The 20759-nt window shown below is 38.5% G+C and overlaps 1 protein-coding gene across 3 annotated transcripts; it reads right to left on the reverse strand.

Moving 5' to 3' along the window:
* CNOT7 (CCR4-NOT transcription complex subunit 7) lies at window positions 1-20732 on the reverse strand. Of its 3 annotated transcripts, none has more exons than XM_075026753.1 (7): window positions 20586-20732; window positions 19470-19668; window positions 18959-19152; window positions 15683-15844; window positions 9434-9578; window positions 4489-4599; window positions 1-1694 (listed from the first exon to the last, which is right to left on the reverse strand). In XM_075026753.1, the coding sequence occupies exons 2-7, from the start codon at window positions 19584-19586 to the stop codon at window positions 1566-1568; spliced, it is 858 nt and encodes a 285-aa protein (XP_074882854.1). In that variant the 5' UTR covers window positions 19587-19668; window positions 20586-20732; the 3' UTR covers window positions 1-1565. The 3 variants fall into 3 exon arrangements, with proteins under 3 accessions (XP_074882854.1, XP_074882839.1, XP_074882847.1); XM_075026738.1 differs by having other exon boundaries at window positions 20582-20730; XM_075026746.1 differs by having other exon boundaries at window positions 20578-20730.
* Window positions 20733-20759: the final 27 nt, after the last annotated feature.

Here is a 20759-nt window from a genome sequence, read left to right on the forward strand (position 1 = left end):
TGTTATGTAAGAAAACATTTCTTAGGCCTTTATTTACAAAAGCTTTAAAAACAAATACCCTCTTATGCAAATTATTTGTTGTTTAAAAAGGACCACCCAGTTACATCATTGTAACTCAATGAAAAAAAGGTGTTTGATTTTATAAGTACAAGGTAAAACGGAATAATTTGGCGAACATTGAGATTTTTTCTACTATTGATTTCCGTGTCGAACACGCACACATACGCGCGCACGCACACACAGGCACACAATGTTGCACATTCCATCATTTCAGGCTAGTATTTAGCTATTCAATATCAAAAATCCTTCCTGCACAACTGCTCAGTACACATGCTATGCAGAGTTAAGAACGTACTTTAGGGTCCTTTAAAACAATGTATCTAAAATATATTGCTAAGATATACTCAAAAATAAACTAGCATTACACTCCTCAGGTAACTTTATTAGCTATAAGTTATTTATATTTTGTTGTTTTACAACAAATATCTGTAACATCTGTCTTTGTAGCAACTACAAAAAAAGCATGATTTAATTGTCCTTCTAATTCAATTAAATAGTATTTTTTCAGATCTTTGGGTTTTATCTTGAACTAAACTGACTTTCAAAAATCAAGTACATAATAAATATGACTTCATAAAAAATTTGAGGTGTACATTACTAGAATAAAAGCTAGGAAGTTAATCAAGGGAAGTGTGCCATTACAAAACTCCTACTATTCCAATATCCTTCAACTCTCAGCTTAATGGCAAAAATGCTAAAGTAATAGCTGTTCTTTTCCTGAAGGGTGTAAAGCTGTTTTTATAAGCTTCTTTCCCCCACCACAGAGCGGTTTTAAAGCAGCAGGCCAACCAGCAGTTGACATGTGCAGGATGTCTTTGAAGACGACTGAACACTAGTAAAATAACAGCAGTTACTATGATTTCAGTAGTTTGTTTTGCTTGAACAAACAGAGGTTATACAGCAAGTAAGTCACGTTCTGTGGGTTGAGATACCAAGGAAATACAGCACGAAGCTGCTGAACTTGGCAGATGATTGTTTTCTTTTTTCTTTTGCCCTCAGCTAGAAAACAAAACTTCAAATAAAACACAGGATCTGAGTCAAGAGTCGTTCTCTAAAGTGCAAATTTGATGGTCCACAATCTTGAATAGCTAAAACGCCTGCATACTGGAAGGAACAGACATGAATGGGGAAGTTAGTTACAATCAGTGCCAGTTAATTTGTAGAAGGGAGGGGAAAGAGACAAAAAACCAGGAGATCAATATAAGTAAGTTTACCAGACTGTTCATTATGATATAACTTTCCCCTTCTCTCTGCCACACTGATCCTATACATGCTTCTTTACAAATGGTCTAGTTATGAGGCCAAAATGTAACCCAGAAAATTTTACATATCAATAGTAGGATCAAAATCTGTGATAGGAACAGTCAAGTTTAGTACATAGAAAGGCAGAAAAGAAAGTGTGCTGAGAAAGGGGGAAAAAAAGCCTTATTGTCCAAGGGGTTCAACCAGAGATAAAACCTATATACAAGCACATGGAGGTCAAAAAGATGGCCTTTCATTTCATGTCATGACTGTTTGTTGGCTTCTTCTTCATATGCATTTCCTGTGCCATTTTGTACATAAGATGACCCCGAACCAAGGCCGTATAAGTGGCCACAATATTTGGCATCGTCAATGTGATCTTCAAAGAACATCTAAAGAGTTAAAAGAAAGACACAAATTATTGCCAAAGAAAAGGCTCAGTTTAAATAGAACTACAAAAAGGCTTTAAAATGTTACTTTCTTTTTAGCCTAAGATACCAAATCCCAAGGTGCAAAAGATGATATAATTAACATAACACAACACGTTATCAAGATGCACACTATATGACACGATTCTTTAAAGTAAATCTCTGAAGGCACAAAATCAGTCTTCCTGTGCACCCTTCCTGATAAAATGGCCAAATGCAATGTTTTGATAGTTTTGTATTATCAGCTATCACTCACTTTTCTGCAAGTGTAACAAAGATATTTCTCCAACTGATTTCTGTGGAGTTTCTCACAACAGGCATCCATCATCAGTGCCTGTACTCTACCTACTCCTCAGTGTGGGAGTTTTCATCATACTCTGTCTTGAAATGGCAGTATGTATTGATTTATATTATAAAGGTTTGGGGTGGGGAGAACGTTTGAGCACAAAATGCATTATGGAGTTTAGAGAAATGCAGAAAGATGCATTTCCAGCTAGCTCCTCACAGAGGGGGACTTCATTTAATAAGGAACAGCAAAATTAAAGTAAATTTTATACTAAGACTGCATTTACACCTTACAAGTCTGAATTGCAAACAGAACCTTTCAGTGGAAGACATACAAAATCCCTTCCACCTTTCAGCCTCAGGTTTTCAAGCAAAACCACAAATTACCCCACAAAAATAAAAAAGACACACACGTACACAAAAAATTTTTCACCCTAAAAACTTCACAGAAACCCTGGACATCCCAGTGGCTGAGTCGTGATCAACATCAGAAATCTTAAGACAGCCACAATCACACAGGAGCAGTGTGGACGCAATACACAATCTAAATGTAGAGGACTGCATATACCACACAGGCTGTAAAACTTCTCCCTTCAAGCTTTGCTCTTAGCAGCAGAGTCTGGATGGCAAGTTCTATACTGCAGGAATTGGAGACCTCAGTTAAAAGTTTTAAAGCCCCCAGCAGTTCTTGAAGAAATAAACAGGTAGGAAAATCCCAAAACAACAGCTCTACTGTTGTAGTATCAATATTTAAGTATTTCTGATGGGATGAAAAAGATCACTAACTTTTTTGGCTGGCATTCCCAAACTCAGCAAGCAAGTTGAAACTCCTTCACCACAATTATGAACAAAATTTTGTACCTCTAAAAGCATTGTAAAATGAAGTTTTTGTCACGCAGAAATACATTGTTAAACAATGAAGTCTACTGAAAAGGCTTTAAAAATACACATTAAATTTAATTCTCTCTGCTGACTACTGTGTCCTTATCTAGAAATACTGTATTTGCAAAGAACCTGAAAGTACTGAAAAAACTCATCATAATCAATACATCTTTGTTGGCTTAATTAAGCAAGTGTTTTGCACTAAAAACCTCAATGATTTCTACTTCTCCCAGTAAGAGCTTTTGGTAAACAAATTCGAGAAGATAATTTGCCATGTAACACAAACTGCATCTCATTAGAGAAACAATCATGGGTTTGAACCTTTTCCTCTAGAAAACTAATTTGAAAGGCAGTCTCTTAGGCATCATTCTCATCTACTTTCCCTTCCCCTTTATTTGTTTTGGATTTTGTTTCAAATTCAAAAGTGAAAGATTAACAATACCGGGCAGATGGCCGTTAGCCACACTGGGCTTGGATTGTACCAGAAACACAATCCTTTCTATTGCATCTGTAGCCCATGACCTGCTTGACAACTGCAACAGTTCCAGCAGAGGCAGAACAGAGTGTTATGATGAGCAAACCAGCTTAAATCACAGCATTTCTTTTTCACCTGCTGTCTCACTAGTATTTGTCAGGAACTTGTGCTCATTTTCTCCTTTATACAAAAAAGCTGGATTACAGGAAATAGACACCTCAGCATACAATCCTGAACCTTATTAAAAATGAGGTTTCCTATTGCCATCCCTTTTGACATGGTAAATGACACTGAATTGCTGGCAGAATGCCATGTTCAGATGCACTGGCATTTGTCCAGTGCAACTGCTTTCCAGAAGAGGTCCGTTCAACATTTGTTTGTTCTGCTAATGCAAAATATCCTAATATCTTCCTGTTGTACACAGACAAGTATCAAGGAACAGTGAAGCTTGTAAGACGTGGTTTCCCTTGCTGCAAACCTTGAATTAATTGATCGATGTATAATCTTTTAGAACCTGAGTTAATCTGTGCTTTACTCAATGGTAAGGAACAAATGCATGGACATTGTCCACAGCAGCCTGAAAGTTGTTATTTAATATACCTATAGCCTGCAAGTTTAGCTAGAAGCGGCCAGTCGACACTCCTTCCCCCCCTCTAGGCCTGTCACAAGCAGCAGTGCATACCAGCTGGGTATTACACTGAGCAGAAGCTCCAAAAAAAAAAACCAAACCAAAACCTGGCTTGAGTATGGTCACCCAGAAAGGAGTCTCGCTCCAGCAGCTCATAACACTGCAGCAGCCACCTAAAAAGAGGTACCCTGCAAAACAGGGAAGGAAAAAAACCCAAAAGCAAAACCCCACAAAAAATCCAAAAGCCAGGCATAGGCTGGAAACAGGAAGCAATACTCACTCACAGCAGCTAAGCAGTAAACCAGTGGGGCTGGTTCACACTTATTCTGGGGAAAATACAGGTGGTCTTATTTTTGTCAAGAAAGGAGTGACCCCTGAAGCCCTTCAGAGACCTCCTTAAAATACAGCAGACTTATCAGAATCAGCAATTCCATCTGACTATCACAGCACATTACTATGATGGAGATAAAACCAACACATCCACCTACTTCTCTCATTTTGAAAAAGGCCATTCCTGTGAGTAAAGAATCAGATCCTGCCTGATGCTGTGGTCCTATCCTTTCCAGCTCTAACTGCTCAGCCACTTCTTGTAATCCACCCTGAAAAAGAAAAAATTTTTGTTAACTGCTGAAAAAAAAAGAATCAGAAAACTGAGTAGCTATATTTGGGAAAATCTGTTACACAGGTCATACAAACTCAGCTATATTTTAACATTTGCACAGTAGCTGTAACAGTTATTATACTAGATAAATACACACCTGGAGAATGAAACTTTCAGTATCAATAGCAGCATTAGAATTCTGTGTCAGTATTGATTAAATAAAGCAGTATCTGTGACCAACAAAACTACTACTCCCTCATGTTCCAGCTTTTCCAGTAACCAGATGTCATTACTTAACAAAACAATTCCTTCAAGATGCTGAAAGGATTGGCAATGCTGAAGAACAAAACCAGGTGTTCCTGTACTCCTTCTATTTGAATGAAAGTTTAAAAGGTAAAAGCATTGTTCTACAAACACAAGAATTCAAGTGTTTACAAATGAGGTGCCCATATGCCTCCATGTGTTAAAGTATCTATGCTTCCTTTGAAACAGACCTTTTTCTTTCCACTTACCTTTCAACAATTAAGTTGAGGGTTTTTCCACTTCCCTTCACAAAAACTGAGAGTATCCTTAAGCATCTAGAACACTACAGGGAGTCCAGGAAAATGTTACACAGCAGGCATTTTAGAAACCAGGTGGTAGAGTAAAAAAGGAAGAAAGTGCCCACTCCATCTCTACAAGACATTCTACCCCTCTTTAAAGTTTGTTTCATTAGCTGACATAAGAGGCTAGGAAAAAAAACATGCAAAAAAATTCATTGTCTTGCAACTAGTTTTCTAAGATACTAAAATCCAATGGTATAGCCAGCTTTTCTGTTAGAGATGTATATTTAATAGTCATGTGTAACGAAGCCTACTTAAAAAAGTATATAAACATCTCACATGCAAAAAGGGAACAATTTAAAACTGTAATTGTCTGCTTTGAATGTTGATCCATGGTTTAAAAGGACAGACTGCGAAGCTGTAGACATCACTAAAAGCTGCAAATCTATCTGCTCTTAAAGGTAAAACTTCTCCAGTTTTGAAACTAATTTTCTTCCCAATAAGCTTATGTGAAAAACTAATGCCTTAACTGCAAAATGACTAAATAAACCTCTTTTTAGCGCCGCCCCCAATGGTAATAACCACTCTGTGTAGAAGCAAACCCATCAGAGGTTGGTTTGGTTTCACACAGGTAACACAGATCAGTTGAAGGATAGACAGGTAACATTGTAACTGCAATCTCTTAATGCTGTAAGCTACACTGTGAGCACATAATTTTGTACATTTTTTTTTTTAATCATTAAGCCATAAAGGTACTGGAAATAGACTAAAGCACACGCACACTCTCTAAGGTCTAGAAAGATTTAAAATCCAACCAACCAAACAGCAAAATCCTTAGTGCTGTCACAAGCTTTGCAGGGCAAAAATGTTGCACAGAGGCAATACTTTTAAAGGAAGACTGCCCAGTATCCGAGTTCACCTTTCCTCACACTCTTAACCCGTGTCAAGTACAGGAAGGCAAGCAATAAGAAGCAAAAGCATAACAGTCAAAGTTAAAACTCAGAGCAACAAAAATAAAGTCTGACCTGAAAATCAGATCAAACATTATGAAAATTCCTGTGAATCTTACGGCAACAGGTTTGGGCCCAGGTTTTAGTTTTGTTTAAAAAGATGGAAGCTTCAGTAGTGACATTCTCAAGTAACACCTACAAACCAACATGAAAACCTAGTATTGGTATGGCTAGTTTTATTCTAGCTTGAGCAGCAGGAATATAGTTTACAGAAGTTTAAGATAAAAGTAAGTCTATACACTATACAGTTAAGCACAGAAGCTAGCTTGTTTTCTTTATGTGCTTGTAGTGTTCAGATGTTGTACCTAAATATGCTCAATTATTTAATTTACACTGTCAAAAACATGTGGAGGGCTGGTGGGCAGGGGAAAAAAAAGCGCATATCCAATACAGGCATGTTCTCCACTTTCTAACTCCAATAATGAGCTGTTAGAGTTAGCAACAGCAGTTAGGCCCACACCCTTTCAAGGCACCATTTTCTGCTCCTAAACCCTCCTCTTCCTCAAGTTGCAAATTAGTGGTGCCTCATCATCAGGTTCTGCTAGCTGTAAGACTATCTACTCTAGTTTCAAATAACTTTGAAGAATCAAGAATAAAAATCAGTAATATTTACACAGCAGCTGCAAGCTCTGGAATGTAGTTCAAAATTTACAGTTAACAGCAGCCTACAGAAGAATGCTTTGAAAATAGTGCTTTTAATGATATATATCCATTTATAAATACATCACACACCACTTTTGTGTGGAACTTCTTGTTCTATAACTGCAATAATTACAGAATAAAATTTGTCTGTCTCTGAAAATTAATAAGCTACTGAGATTCTCTTTCAGGCAAGACTTTTGCACTCCAGGTAAGAACATTTTTACTCTTAGAGGAGAAGGACAAATTCTTTCCAAATTTTCAGAGTACTGGTCTTTCAAGAAAAAGGCCACAGAATGATTTACATAATCACATGACCATAGTCAAACAGCAAATCCACTTCAAATTCTCGTTTCATGCCACTGGTACCAGAGTTCGCTGTTCTGTACAAACCCCCCCTATAAAAGCAACTTTCCAACAAGGTCTATAAATCTACATAATTACTTAGAGTTGCCATTACTATCAAAAGGTTTGGAATAGTCTACATAGAAAGATTTTTAGAGAACAAGCAAGAATTTAACCTATGCTACATTAATATCTCAAGTTAACTCCCAATCTGCGTGCCAGTAAAGTAGATTCATGTCCATTTAAGTTAACATACTGTAAATTCACAGACTAAATTCCACAAAAATAGCACCAAACAGCTTCCTAATCCTACAGCATATTTCTCTTCTCAATGTCACAAATTCTTTTTTGGGTGTGTGGGGGCAGGAAGTGGGAGACCTACAGCAAGTCAGTGACTTTCATATGAAAAATAACTTAGACAAGTCAATAAAGGACAACTGCACAGCAGTTCAGTTCACTGCAATTTAATAAAGATTGAAAGTGACACACATCAGGAGACAGTGCATGCATTTTTAGTCACAACACTGAGCATTTAGCAATTTGTTTTAGACAGCTGCTCTCAGTACAGTACAAGTTCACCATCATTTCATCACTGGTAAATTTGGATGGGTAGGGTAGTCCACATCCCTTCCCCTGCTGTCATTACAAGTCTGCAGGTTAGGCGACAGGATCAAGATTTACTGCAGGAAAGCTGACCTACATATTCAGCTGGGGGGGAGGGGATAAAAAAAAAAATCACCCTTGTTCTTAAAGTTTGCTGAAATAAGACCTGTGAAGAAGGTTTTTCTTGTCTTCCAAAAACCATCAGTGTCTCTAAACAATACACGTTACACACAACTATGTCTTAATGAAGTGACAGGAAATACAATCCCCTCCTCCCCAAACCCACTGGGAATGTCACCTCTGGAACAGTGACAGAGAACATCATTCTGTCACCTTTCCTACATCACTAAAGTTGGATTATACACTCTGTTCTTGGTTAAGTGTGTCGCCACCACTAAGACACCAGATGCTTTACTTTGCTTCACCAGGAGTGAGAAAGTAAGTGTGGTTGTTTTTGGGGTCCCTCCCCCTCCTTTAAGACTCCTGAAGCTTATTAACATTTCCTTTTTTCTTCTGGTCTCTGTGGAGAAAAACTGTTTCTAAGGTGTTTTTAATACTCAGCTATTTGCGCTGCTGATTATACCAATAACAACTCTAGATGAACACAGGTAATTATACTTTTCTTACTAACTGGGAGGTCTCCATTTTTGACATTAATTTGATTAACAAAAGGATTTACAAAATTTACTTCCCACACAAGTAGGCTACTACTTAGAAGTGACATACTCTATTAGTTTATCTCAGAAAGAAACAGAGGACTATAAACCCCACACAGATCACTAGTTCAGCACGATGAAGTGGCAAGCCATCCCTTAGTTAGGCTTTGGTTGTACTACAGTCAGTGTTCTCTTTTTCATGCAGGTTCTCATTAAGAAAGCCTAGAGAATCGAATTACTTTCCATAAAAGCAGCAAGTCATTAATTGCCTCAGATGAGCGATGCACCTCATTCCAGCAGCAGTCCAGACTCTTACAGTTCTTTGGCAAGTAAAGCTGTTAGCAATCCCTGTAGCATCTTTCTTTCACTTGCTGTCTTCCCCTTCACATACTTAGTTCCAGTTTCCATTCATTCTCCAGTGCAATAAAGTATCCAAATTTTATGCCTGATAGAGTAAGCCAATTAGTATCCCAGCTGGCCTGACATGAGAGATTAGTTTCTAGTACTGCATTTTTTTCCTAGAAGTCACATGTTGTCCCTGAACATACGCTGTTGTTTATCTTTCCTTATGGGGCCATCTGAAACATTCTTCACTCCATTCCTCTTCCCAAGACACTTCCACAGCATCATCGTTGCCATTACCTTTGCCAAGACGACTGCAGTCCTTTAGTGGACTGCACAATAAGGAAATAAGAGTATATGAAACCCATCAATTCTTATGGTTCAAGAAGTGAAGGATTCATTCCAAACATGGGTTTATCATCTGTCAACAAAGACTGGCCACTGTAAATACAGTATCAACATGCTATTTTTAACTGGTAAGCAGTTATAATAATTGATGTGTGCTCCTGCCTGCTTCTATCAATAGCCTTTAATAGCCTTTAATATTAAAAATATAAAGCTTGAAACAACAATACTTAGTAGGTATTATCAAAGCAAAACCAAAAGATAAAAATATAGAAAGTAAGTATTTTTAAGCAGAAAGTACTCTGTCTCCAAACCCAGAATTTGTTCTGAGCCATTAACAGATTACTTACCTTCAGATTTTTGCAACTCTTCATGAGATATTTTACATCATAGATGACAGGGAAAAACAATCGCAGTATCTCAAAGAAGTCCAGCTCTTCTTCAGGTAAATTAGAGTTTGTCAGGATTTTGATTAGATAGCCAAAGTCATATCCACTGCAAATAAATAACAAAAACAATATAAGCAAATAACTTAGAAGCATCCTTTTCGCTTCCAACATCAAGACTTCATTATACATTAACAGTACACTTTGCCTAATTTCAATGCAATTAAGACTGACTCTTACAAAAGACTAAGCCTCAGTGTAAATGGCCCCATTGCAGATTCCAGAGAAAACATTTTAATTTAGTCTGAATGAGGCTGAGTGAAGCAAAAAGATCTGCACACAGGAGTTTCTCTAAATCCTGAAACAAGGTAGTGCTGCTGGGGCTTCATCTGAAAACAAGAACTTGCACCAGAAAGACTCCTAGCTGGCTCCTTTCACACAGATGGAAGTTTTTCACTACAAACTGAGACAGAAAGACTTCTACAGTTCTCAAAATCCAAAAGATTCATGAGTTTCCAGAGCCAACACATGTTTATGCCTGGAGGCAAGTATCACCCTCAGCAACGAAGAAGAGCAGATTGTCTTTCAACTTTCCCTATTAAATCAGCACACAGACAACTGAAAAATTTAATAGCTTGTAGACTATTACTCTTTTCAGAGGCAAATACAGAGTAAGTTGGAAAAATTTTTGTGTGTACATATAAGTCAGCAGGAGGCAGCAAGATAACTGAGCAGTACAGGTGTGATGGAAGAAACTGAGATATTACATTGTGTGAGTGATGGAGAGAAGAGTTTGGGAAGACTTCCTTCTCAACAGTTTGACTGAAGAAAGAGGACATAGGAACGAGGTGTGGCAGTAAAAGGGGAAACCGTGTACTTTTACAAAGGGTTATGAGAGGAAACAGAAGGTTTAAAGCATAGGAAAGACAGATGTGGTGTTCAGTCCTACTTAATACCTGACAACAAAAAGCAATGATGACTAGTTATGCTTTTCCCTGGGAAGGCAGAGATTACAAGCCAGATTATTCATGATTTTATCATGAATCTGATCCATTCTGATCCCTTGTACTTGCAGTATTGCTCGTGCACATATGCACTGAACTAGATAGACGAATGATACGTTCTCTTCTTTATTACTACATTTGCACTGAACCAAATTAGTTGCTAGGTTTTATTGACATGCAATTTTAAAAATGCCTGTACTAACAAAGATGATGAAAACACACAGCAGAGCTGCCTCTACTGAAGGCTGCATCAGTTTTGCTGCTTAAGGAACCTTAGCGTATAGCTGAGAGATAATTCAAGTGAATGGGTGGCCACCACAGACTCCGAATTCCCCAGTTAATACTTTGTGTTCGTTCTTGGTTATATGAGGATCATACTCAAAACCGAGAATTTTGCAACTTGGTAAATATTGACTGAGATCTTTAACTGTGAGATGAGTAATACAGAAGACAAATCAGTTAAGAGCACTGTACTACTGATCCTGCAGATATTTAGTACCCACAAAGACTGGTGATTTCTGACATAGGCTCAAGGCTTTAGCTTGCATACTCAGTGTAAAGAGGATTGCTTTTTGTACCTTTTGTATACAATGGGGTTCTCTACACCATCTTTACCTTATGAATTTCTAGACAGAGGGTAGAAAATCTTGAACATACTGGGAATAAATGGATTGTTTGCTGAAAGTCCATTAATACAAGATACACAAAAGGAATGGACTATTGCAGCTCTCCCATGGGAGTTTCCAGTGCTCTAAACAGGAATTTCATGTTGAACGAATCCCACACTGCATCTGGTGCTTTGAAGCTGTGCTGGCAGCACTCCAATCTCCACAGCAGCAGCCACTGGCCACAGAGCAAAGGAGCCAAAGATAAAGGATTTCAGCCAAGTCTTACAAAGTAAAAACCTGTAGTATACTTGGCAAAAACAGTAGCTTGGAAGCTTAATTTTATTAGATCACCTATTTGGGGTGGGGGGCGCAAAGTGAGGGGGAAGCCTGTATTGGCATAAAGCCCTCTATAGAAAAAGAAAAGAAAAAAGCCTCATTAGTAAAAAAGACTGTTCAGAAAGATGCAAAAAAGACTGTTCAGGATTAAGCAAACTTACTCCTCTACAGATTAGAAAGCTTATTAACTCACTGAATATCTGACATCAGTCATCCTTGTAGCTCAAATGTAACAGCCATATTAAAACTTTTAAAGTGAAGAAACAGTATTTGTGCTCCTCTTAAAAAATAAAAAGTTTGATTCCCCTCCTCTTCCAAAAAAAGTTACGTACATGACTGAATTACTAGAAAACAGATGCTCTCGAACAATTCCAATTTCTGTTAAGAAGGAAGTACTGTAAGAAAAGTCAAGATTCATTTACTGTTTGCACTGAGAGGGAGCATGCTATCATAAACCTGCCATTTCAATGAAGAATTATATATGTATGTATATATATTTTTCCCTTGGAGATTGAAGCAGATTCTTTCACTCTGGGATCCTCATGCAGAAAAAGGGAACAGGATATCTGAACAGTGGATTTAACAGGCATGATTACCCTTCCACTGCATGACAGCATTCAGTCAGGTATCTATTCTTGGATCCTAAGCATGGGTTAGTTTTAGTCAGCTCAACCAAATGATATCTCACATTCCTTAAGTTCCAGCTGCTTACACTTAGTCCCATTGTGCTCCTAACAACCATCAGAAACCCACTGTACTAATCACAATACAGTATTCAAGGTATTTACATAATCTTTTTAGTATACTTTTCAGGGGTAATATGCTCCAGCCATCCAAGCTTACACAGACATAGGAACTGTCACTCCAATTCAAGACTATAATGTATCTAGTTCAAAAATTGAGTGGTCACTGCTGAATACTAACAGAAGGGTAAGAAAGTCCACAGTGAGCAATTATGTAATTACCTGCTCATTAAAGAAGTTTTTTTCTAATCCTCTAAGAGGCAATTAGTGGTTGGTTTATACCCTGAAGCACATAGGCTTCCCTTCCTTAAAAAGCTTTCACCATTTCCAATATAATCACCTAAAGTTACTTAGTGCAGCTAGCCACAATCCCTGGAGCTATACAGCAACATAAGCACGCTTACAACCTTTCTTTTTTTTCTTTTTTTTCTTTTTCCACTGAACATGGACAGCTGTAGGCAACAAGACCATGGAAAAGATCAAATGTGCCTTCTTTCCCTTACTATCCAGAAAGAATTCAGATAGCCAATTAACAATGAATTCTACAAGCACCAAGTCTCTGAAACAAATCAAAACCTGACAGAGCTGAGAAAGCTTTACTTCATTTTATAACTGGCTAATAGAAATGAGCCAACAGATTAAATTTTACTGAAATCAGTTAGACATAAATGATTATTGAAATACAATAGCTTGGAACTTTCCAGCTTCCCCAAAACATCTGGGTTAAGAGGCACGTTTGCACAGAGTCTCCAAAGGTAGACTGAGGAGGTTGCACACAGGTGGACACTCAAAGCTTCACCAGATCAGTTAGTTCAACATCCACAAAAACAGTGTGTGAGCTGTTCTGTTTTATAACTTGCTAGACTGCCAAGCACTCAGAGCTCTCTTGACTGCAACAAGAATTAGAAATTTGGGGCTTCCCTCTCCTCTCTCATCCACTCAAATACATTTTAACACACGCAAAAGATTTGATGGAGTCACTTATGAAGTTGCAGTACACAAGAGTCGCTGACGGTACAAATGTTTCTTTGTTCACGCCTGGCAGAACTGCAGGTCCACACAGATTTGCCAATACGTCAGGATGCCAAGGCAGCTACATCAAATGCAGAGATAAAAAGCACACAAAGAAAACTATTTGAGAAGCTAAGAGCTTAGAAATAAACTACTTAAGAGTTCAAGGAAATCAAAGACTGAGAAATGAAACAAAACCAAAACATAACCACACACTCTAAGACAGGAGTAATTCTTCTCTGCCCACTCCCTAAGAGACTGAAATTTTGAGGGTTAGTAGTAATTCAAGCATTTTAAGGAAGCAGAAGCAATACTACAGTCAGTAACTATCAAGCACAGCTTTTTCAGCAGTCAAAGAACTACTGCATGGAGACCCTACATGAAACATTTTCAACTGAGCTGTCCCGCTGTTTTAAGTTTCCACTAATAGAATATAATCACAATCAACCTAATATTTGTTTAGAAACAGCTGTTTACTATTCTTTATGGCACACTTTATGTGACCCATGCTTATTTATAGCTTTGTGCAATCTTAGCTTTCTCAGAACTTAACCCACTACTCCAGGGTTTTGTGCTCAAGATAGTATCAACGTGCTCTTTCAAGCACAAAAGCCTTTAAACACTCTCTGACTTCAAGCAGAGTTGTGGATAATCAGTGTTTGACAAACATTTGCTGGAATAGCATTTTCAGTGAAGCCCACAACAGAAACCCACTTTAGCACAATGAAACTGGACTTCAATAAAGCCATTCCAAAACCCCTTCATAAGCCGCACTAGTAAAAGTGGCATTATTACACATAGTTTGCACTACACTTTGACCAGCATATTAGTCAGGAATCACACAAAATCAGTATAAATATGCTTGAAAAAGAATCCCTAGTGTTGAAATGGCTCAGGTATTCCTTTTGCTAGGACAGCTTACACTTGGCCCTTAAAGTTATTAGGCAATATTGGAAAAACACTGTTTTGTAGCTGTAGCTGCTTCTACATGGCAGAAGCTGTCGATGTACTAGTTACACACATAACATGCCTCCCCCCACTTCTCCTGAACCATCTAAGTTATTTTACTGTAGTCAAGCGTAAATCACAAATACGCATATAAGAGCCCAAAATAATGGGTTTAAGAAGCTGAAAGAAACTTAATTCACTAATTCAGCCTTTGTAGTTACTTTGACAAAGCATTCTTGTTCCAGTATTTTTCCCCATGGTGCCAACCTAGTAGCAAGACAGCAAGAGTAAGATTATTTTAGAGTCATATTGTGAGTCAAGACAGCTGCATGTGGAAGATGTAGGCAGATTAGGTGACAAACGTTCTCAAAGAGGATTTTTTTTTTTTTTTTTGTTAACTGTCTTCTCTCCCCATCCCTCCCTGCCTTTTGGAAGTTCAGTCTAACATTTGCTTTCCACAAAGCAAGTCAAAATGATGAATTTGCAACAGGCTGTTATATGCACCTTTCTACTACTGTTTTACATTCCTTGCTGAAGCAACCCTTATTTTTTCAGTTGGTTAATAACATAAATACTTCTCTAATTCCATGTGACTTTCTCTCCTCCAACTTCCCCCCAAGATTTAATACTTAAGGATGAAAAATTTGGGATTTTTTCTAATTTTGTCATCTACATATTGCCACCTACCAAGGTACCATGCATGATAAACAAGAATAAGGCTGTAAGGAAACCACTAGTCTCAGCTAAAACATTTGCTCTACCTTTGTTGACTTGCTTAGCAGCCAACATTTAAGATGGTAACTTGAGGGCATTACATAGCTAGCAATAAGCCTTTAAACCCACTGCTGCTTGCAAAAAGTGCAAATTATCTCTGGCATGTAGTTGGCTATACAATGACTACTGCATAAGTTTTGAAGTGTTCAGTCTTATTAATACCTAAAGATCTTTTGTATCTTGACAGAGTCATAGAAATTTAGCATTCACATTTCTATTTCTACCTGGAAGATGAGTTCCTGTGATGGAATAAATAGTAAAATATATTCATTACTGCAGCTAGAATTAAGGCTTATCAGGGCTCTCCTCCTAAGCTGAGTAATTTTCATCTGCCCAGATTACCAGATTTAAAAGGAATTTAAAAGTGCTTTATAAAACTCTTCACTGATAATTCTGTGGCTTCTCCCATGAGACAAACAATATTTGCTCAAGAATTGCTTATGAATAGTTTGCTTTTATCATTATTACTATTATTACTTGCATGTGTGATATTAAAAGATACAATGCCACCTGCTGGCTTAGGAGTTTCATGTTTTTCTGGTTTACAGTTTTCTATTACAGCGTAAACACCAATAATAAAACACAAGTACCACCATGTTCACTCTATTCTTCTGAAACAGAATGGTGCTATAGGTATTACAGCAGAAATATTTTCTGAGTCTTACCAACCAAGACATATGCTATATGCACTATCAGATGTGCACCACTTAACACATGAGAAGTGAAATCCAAGCTCTAGAACTCAATAATCAATACTGAAAACTCAAATACTTAACATGCAGAATTTACCTATGAAAGGAAAGCCACTTCACTCCTTCGCACAGTACAACTCCTGATGTCATAAGCAGTTCTGCAAAGTACTGTGTCTCAATTCCTTCTTCTTCATGCTTTTTAAACTGGATACCAGATGTTGTCAACAGTTCGATAGAGTCCTGGGCATACATATCTTCTCTAAAAACAGAGGAAAAGTAAATTTTCAAAATCTACAGACCTCAGTGATTACAAACCTGGTAGCATTTCTTTTTTGCTACTCATTCCACAGACTTTACTAGCACAGAGCAGGAGCAACTTCACTTTCTTCCATGTTAATTACAAAAAAAAACCATTTTTCATAGCTTTTGTTAACTTTCACTAGCATTTTGCCATTCCTGGCACCTCCATTCTTGCCTCCTTCATAAAAAAAACTAGTTCCTGCTCCTCTCCCAGTTACCTAGAACTCCCCTTTTGCAAATCTACAGAGGAAAGTGAAAGTATGAATACAGGTATTTTACTGAATAAGATCCATTACTTGAACTGTGATGGCTTAATTATAACAGTTGGAGCACTAACATGTTACATTATAGAACTAGGAACAGTACACTCCAGACCCCAGTGCTGCGTTAATTCTGTGGATAGTATTTTCCCACACATTTCTTGTAATTTAAGCTTACATAAATGTTTAGACACACGCTCATCAAAACTTCCTTCTCACTACAACTGGAAATTGAGTACTTGCTCCATCTAGTCAATCCTTAAAATTGAGATAGCCTAATGTTTTCTTTCTAAACAACCAACTTCAACAGCCATATTTTGGGTCTAAAATTTAACAAGATGGAAAAAAATTCCTCTATGCCTTGTTTGATCCCCTCTTATTCTTGTATTTATTCCCTTTACCACTAACATTTTTGTAAAGTCTTAAGGAATTTGTGATAAAATAGATGGGGTTTTTTTTGCTAAAGTTTAATCTATATCATCTTAACAAAGACATAGAATGTTTAACTAAAAAAGAAAAAAAATGCAAACATGGCTCTACTTAGAAGATGATATTCATATTACTGTCCACAACAGAGTATTCTACAAAGTCTCTTCAGTGTATGGTTTTCAATTTTAATAAAAAAAAACCCCAAAACACAAAAAACCCAAAACAGACACGACTACCAATATATCAAATTTGACTATTAGATTCAGTCATAGACTTATATTCCTTATTCCTAATAGCAAGTCATCATTCATCAGAACATAGAAATACATTCTCAAGATGTGTTGTATCTTTTTTCCTCCCTCCCACACAGCTGCTCATTAGTTCTCCAGCTTTAAGGCGTCAGCTTCCCAACACCTGTCCATCTCCACAGCACATTAAAGAACCTATCCAAAACAAACATGCCTATTTTACAAAAAGAAGTTTTAATTCTAGTTTGTTGCTCTGCACTAATCAGGTGGATAGTTAGATAAATATGTATGCTCTTTAAAAGCACACTATAACACCACCTGGCTGGAACCACACACAAAAAATTACCTCCTAGAAACAGCCAACAGCTGTTTTGCTTTAGGAGCAGAACACTTGGCACAGTGCCACTTCCCAAAAGGAAGTTTAAAAACAGACAAAAATAAGTAATTTCTCCACCCATGTAAAAAAAAAAAAAAATAATCACATTTCATGCAGCACTTACCTAGCTTACCTTTTTGTACAAAATCCCCCCAGTGAACAAGTAACAAGTTAGTTAGGTGACTACCTGTATCTTGCCTTACTATCTACGCAGCATCTGGCACAAACGGATAGAAAGCTACTTTTGTTTTCAGTTGCTTGACATTAAGTAGACCTTTGAAGCTCAGAAAGGAAATAAAACATAACACAGGCTCTTCTTCCCAGATCAGTTTGGAATTTATTCATTCATTCTTCCTCTTTCTCCTATACTTAGTAGGATTAGCATATTCTTCTATTAAGACAATGGATAACTTCCATGCTGCATTTATATGGCCAGGTAAGTTTAGAAATACCAAAATATCAAATCTGCACTTCCTTTTCTTTCAAGAGGTGCTTCAAACAAAACTAAAAAGAGCACGTCATTCCTCAGACAAAACTGATTTGCCACAAGCCACAGCACTGCTTGTTTAGAAAAACAGAAAGATCAAGAGAGACAGCAGCAGCTTTTTTCTTTGTAAGAACCCCAATTACTTTGAAAATAAGTCTTTTTATCTGCAGAAAAAAAAAAAAAGGTCTGTTCTCTAAACCTCCTTTGTAGGCTGCAGTTTTAACTCATGTATATCAAGCTGTCCAGTGATCAGCTTGTAACACAACTGCCAAAAAACCCCAAGCCTTCATTTAAGTTTGAGAAGTGTTTGCACTGATACGCAACTCAGGCCATATGAAAACCTATCAGACCAGTTATGTTTACTTCAGGAAAAAATTCAAGATACTAGTAACCTTGTCAACTACCTGCTAAAGATATAATTAGAACTCCACAGAAGTGTCTCATCCCCCTGGAGAAGTCAGGTTTAATACTTAAAGGTTTATCACTGATAAAAATCGCATTGTGAAATAAAGTTTACAATACTATGCCAACAGACAGTAAAAATCAGCTTGCTTTTTAATCAACACTTTACACAACATAATCCAGAACAAAAATCTCCACAGGAGCTAGGCTGTAGAATCAATAATCCCTTTCAATGTATTATAGAAGAAAATTAAAATACAGTAGCTTAATAGAATAAGTTGCTTTGAAAACACAAGAAAAGCTGCTGCAGTATTAAAAAGTTGACAGTATTTTACCTAGAATATTATCTAGAACTTGTAAGCCTTTTAACAAGAGTAACGTTATTTTAAAGAGGACAGAGCACACTTACTTTAGAACTTGCTGATAACATTTGTCATATTTCTTTTTCAGTCACTTCAGTAACTTTACATTTTTTTTCTTCACATGTTGACATTTTCCAGTTCAAAGTATGCAAAGAAACATGTAACTTTTATAACAACTAGTTAAGAGTTAAACTAAGTTAAGCTAGAAGCACTCTGAAATGCTAACTAAGAAAATGCAGGGCTAACTCTTGCACTAAGTATAAATGCCTCTTCTTAAAACTTTTGCTGAAATTGCTTAGCATTTTTGACCAAATTACCAACATTAAGACAGACCGCACAGAAAAGAGGGAAGAAAGCATGTGTTTGGCTGACAAAAGTTTTCCTCACGTAAAGTATCTATCGTATTCCAATCATATAGATAAAAAGAGTTGCTATAGTTCTCACAACTTATAATACATTTTCCGTAAGTCAGAAACATGCATTCAACAGCACAGACATTTAACACTTACGTTAAATTAAATTTAAAATTAAATTGCCAAGTTGAAGTTCCTGGAGGGTATTCTCCTTGCTCATTCATAAATGTCAGTCCTAGTTGAATTATTTTTAGCAAATCTACATTGCAGCGTAATAATTGGTACTGATAGTCTGCGTTGCTTCTGAATTCTCCAATAGGCCTTGCAACTACTCCTGGAAATTCTGTATCCTGTAAGAACACAATTAAAACTTTAACAAAAGACACCTATAAAAATCTACATTACTTATTTTTAATAAAACATATTTCAAGCATCTAACAGTTTCGTAGCTGAAGAGTGCTGTGTGTAAATTAATCTTTTAGAAAGGTAATAGATTAGGAACCTAACGTTCATACAGCATTAATTCAACAGAATCCACTATTAAGAATCCACTATTCTTTCAATGAAAATGGATGGACAAGTTTATAGCTTTAATTTACTAACATCAAATGAAGTCATCGTGGTTTTTGGTGGTAATTTGCTAGATAAATATCAAGTGCCCACTTACCATAGCTACATAGTTATACTTCCGTATAACTTGACGAATTTTCTTCATCTCTTCATCCAAGTTACAAGCCCAAACTTCACAGATTCTCTGGCTATGGTCTACGGTAGCTGCTGGCATAGTGGGGGGCTTCAGAGACCATACATCAAAAGTTACACTTCACTGAGGACCAGTTTCATAAAGAGGACTTTATTTTTTTAACCTAAGAGACAAAGAAAGCAAAGTATCAAAGCTTAAGTTTTTATTCTTTATCTGAAAAAAGGCTTAAAACACCAGAATCAAGCTTTACTCTTCAGAATTTCATAAAAGCAGCACAACGTAGCCACCAAAAACACGTGAGTTTCAGCTACGTGAGTTCAGATTACTCTCCGAAACTAAAACCCTACGATTTTGTCAGGAACTTTATTTCTTGCACAAAGCCAGGCAAACCGGCAAGGCCCACTAGTTCAACAGATAAAAGAGATACCTGAGCCCACAAGCGTTATTCCCCCACGGGTCAGGAGAGCACATTCCTGTGGATCCCACGGCTGCGTGCAACATGAAACGAAGCGGCAAAGTGACTATTAGCGTTACGCCAAACTCGGGGACACCGCGGACGACAAACAGCCGCCCAGGCAGGCGGCCTCCCTGGGCAGGAGCAGCTCTTTCAGCCCGTACGGACCCCGCTAAACTGGAGAGCGGCGCGAAGGCACCGAAACACGATCCAACCGACTCGGACTCACGCCCCGACTGGGTTCCCGGGCACCTCCTCGCGGGTACAAGGCCTTAAGAGCACCTCCAGCAGCCGCAGAGCCCGCCCTGGGCGGCAGCAGCCCTCCATGGGTTGCAATGGGGAAGGCCTTACCCTTCGCCCCCCGCCCCGGCCCAGCGCAGGGAGAGGCTCCGCCGCCGAGCCCGCCTACCGGCGGCCCGCGAAAACACCACCCGCCCCCAATGGGCCGCCGCGACCGCCGGTAAGGCCGCAGGGCCTCCGCGGGGCTGCCTCAAACCCGAGCGGGGCACGGTTAGACCGAGGCGAGGGGGGTACCGGACCGCTCTCGGATCCCTCGCCCCGCCCGGCTCCCCACGGCCCCCGCCCCTCCCTCCCTTCCTTCCTCCCTCCCTCCCTCACTCACTCACGCTCTCGGGCGGGCCGGGCCGGGCCGGGCCGCGGCGGGTCTGGCGAGGCCCCGCGGCGGCCCCCGACGCCCCAGAGCCGCCAGTCGCCGCGCGAGACGCAGGAAGCGCTGCCCCCGCCGCCCCGCCGCACAAAGCCATTACATCATCGCCGCGCGCCGCGGCCTTTCCCCCCTC

The sequence above is a fragment of the Buteo buteo genome, chromosome 1 (genome assembly GCF_964188355.1).
Source record: "Buteo buteo chromosome 1, bButBut1.hap1.1, whole genome shotgun sequence".
NCBI lineage: Eukaryota > Metazoa > Chordata > Aves > Accipitriformes > Accipitridae > Buteo > Buteo buteo.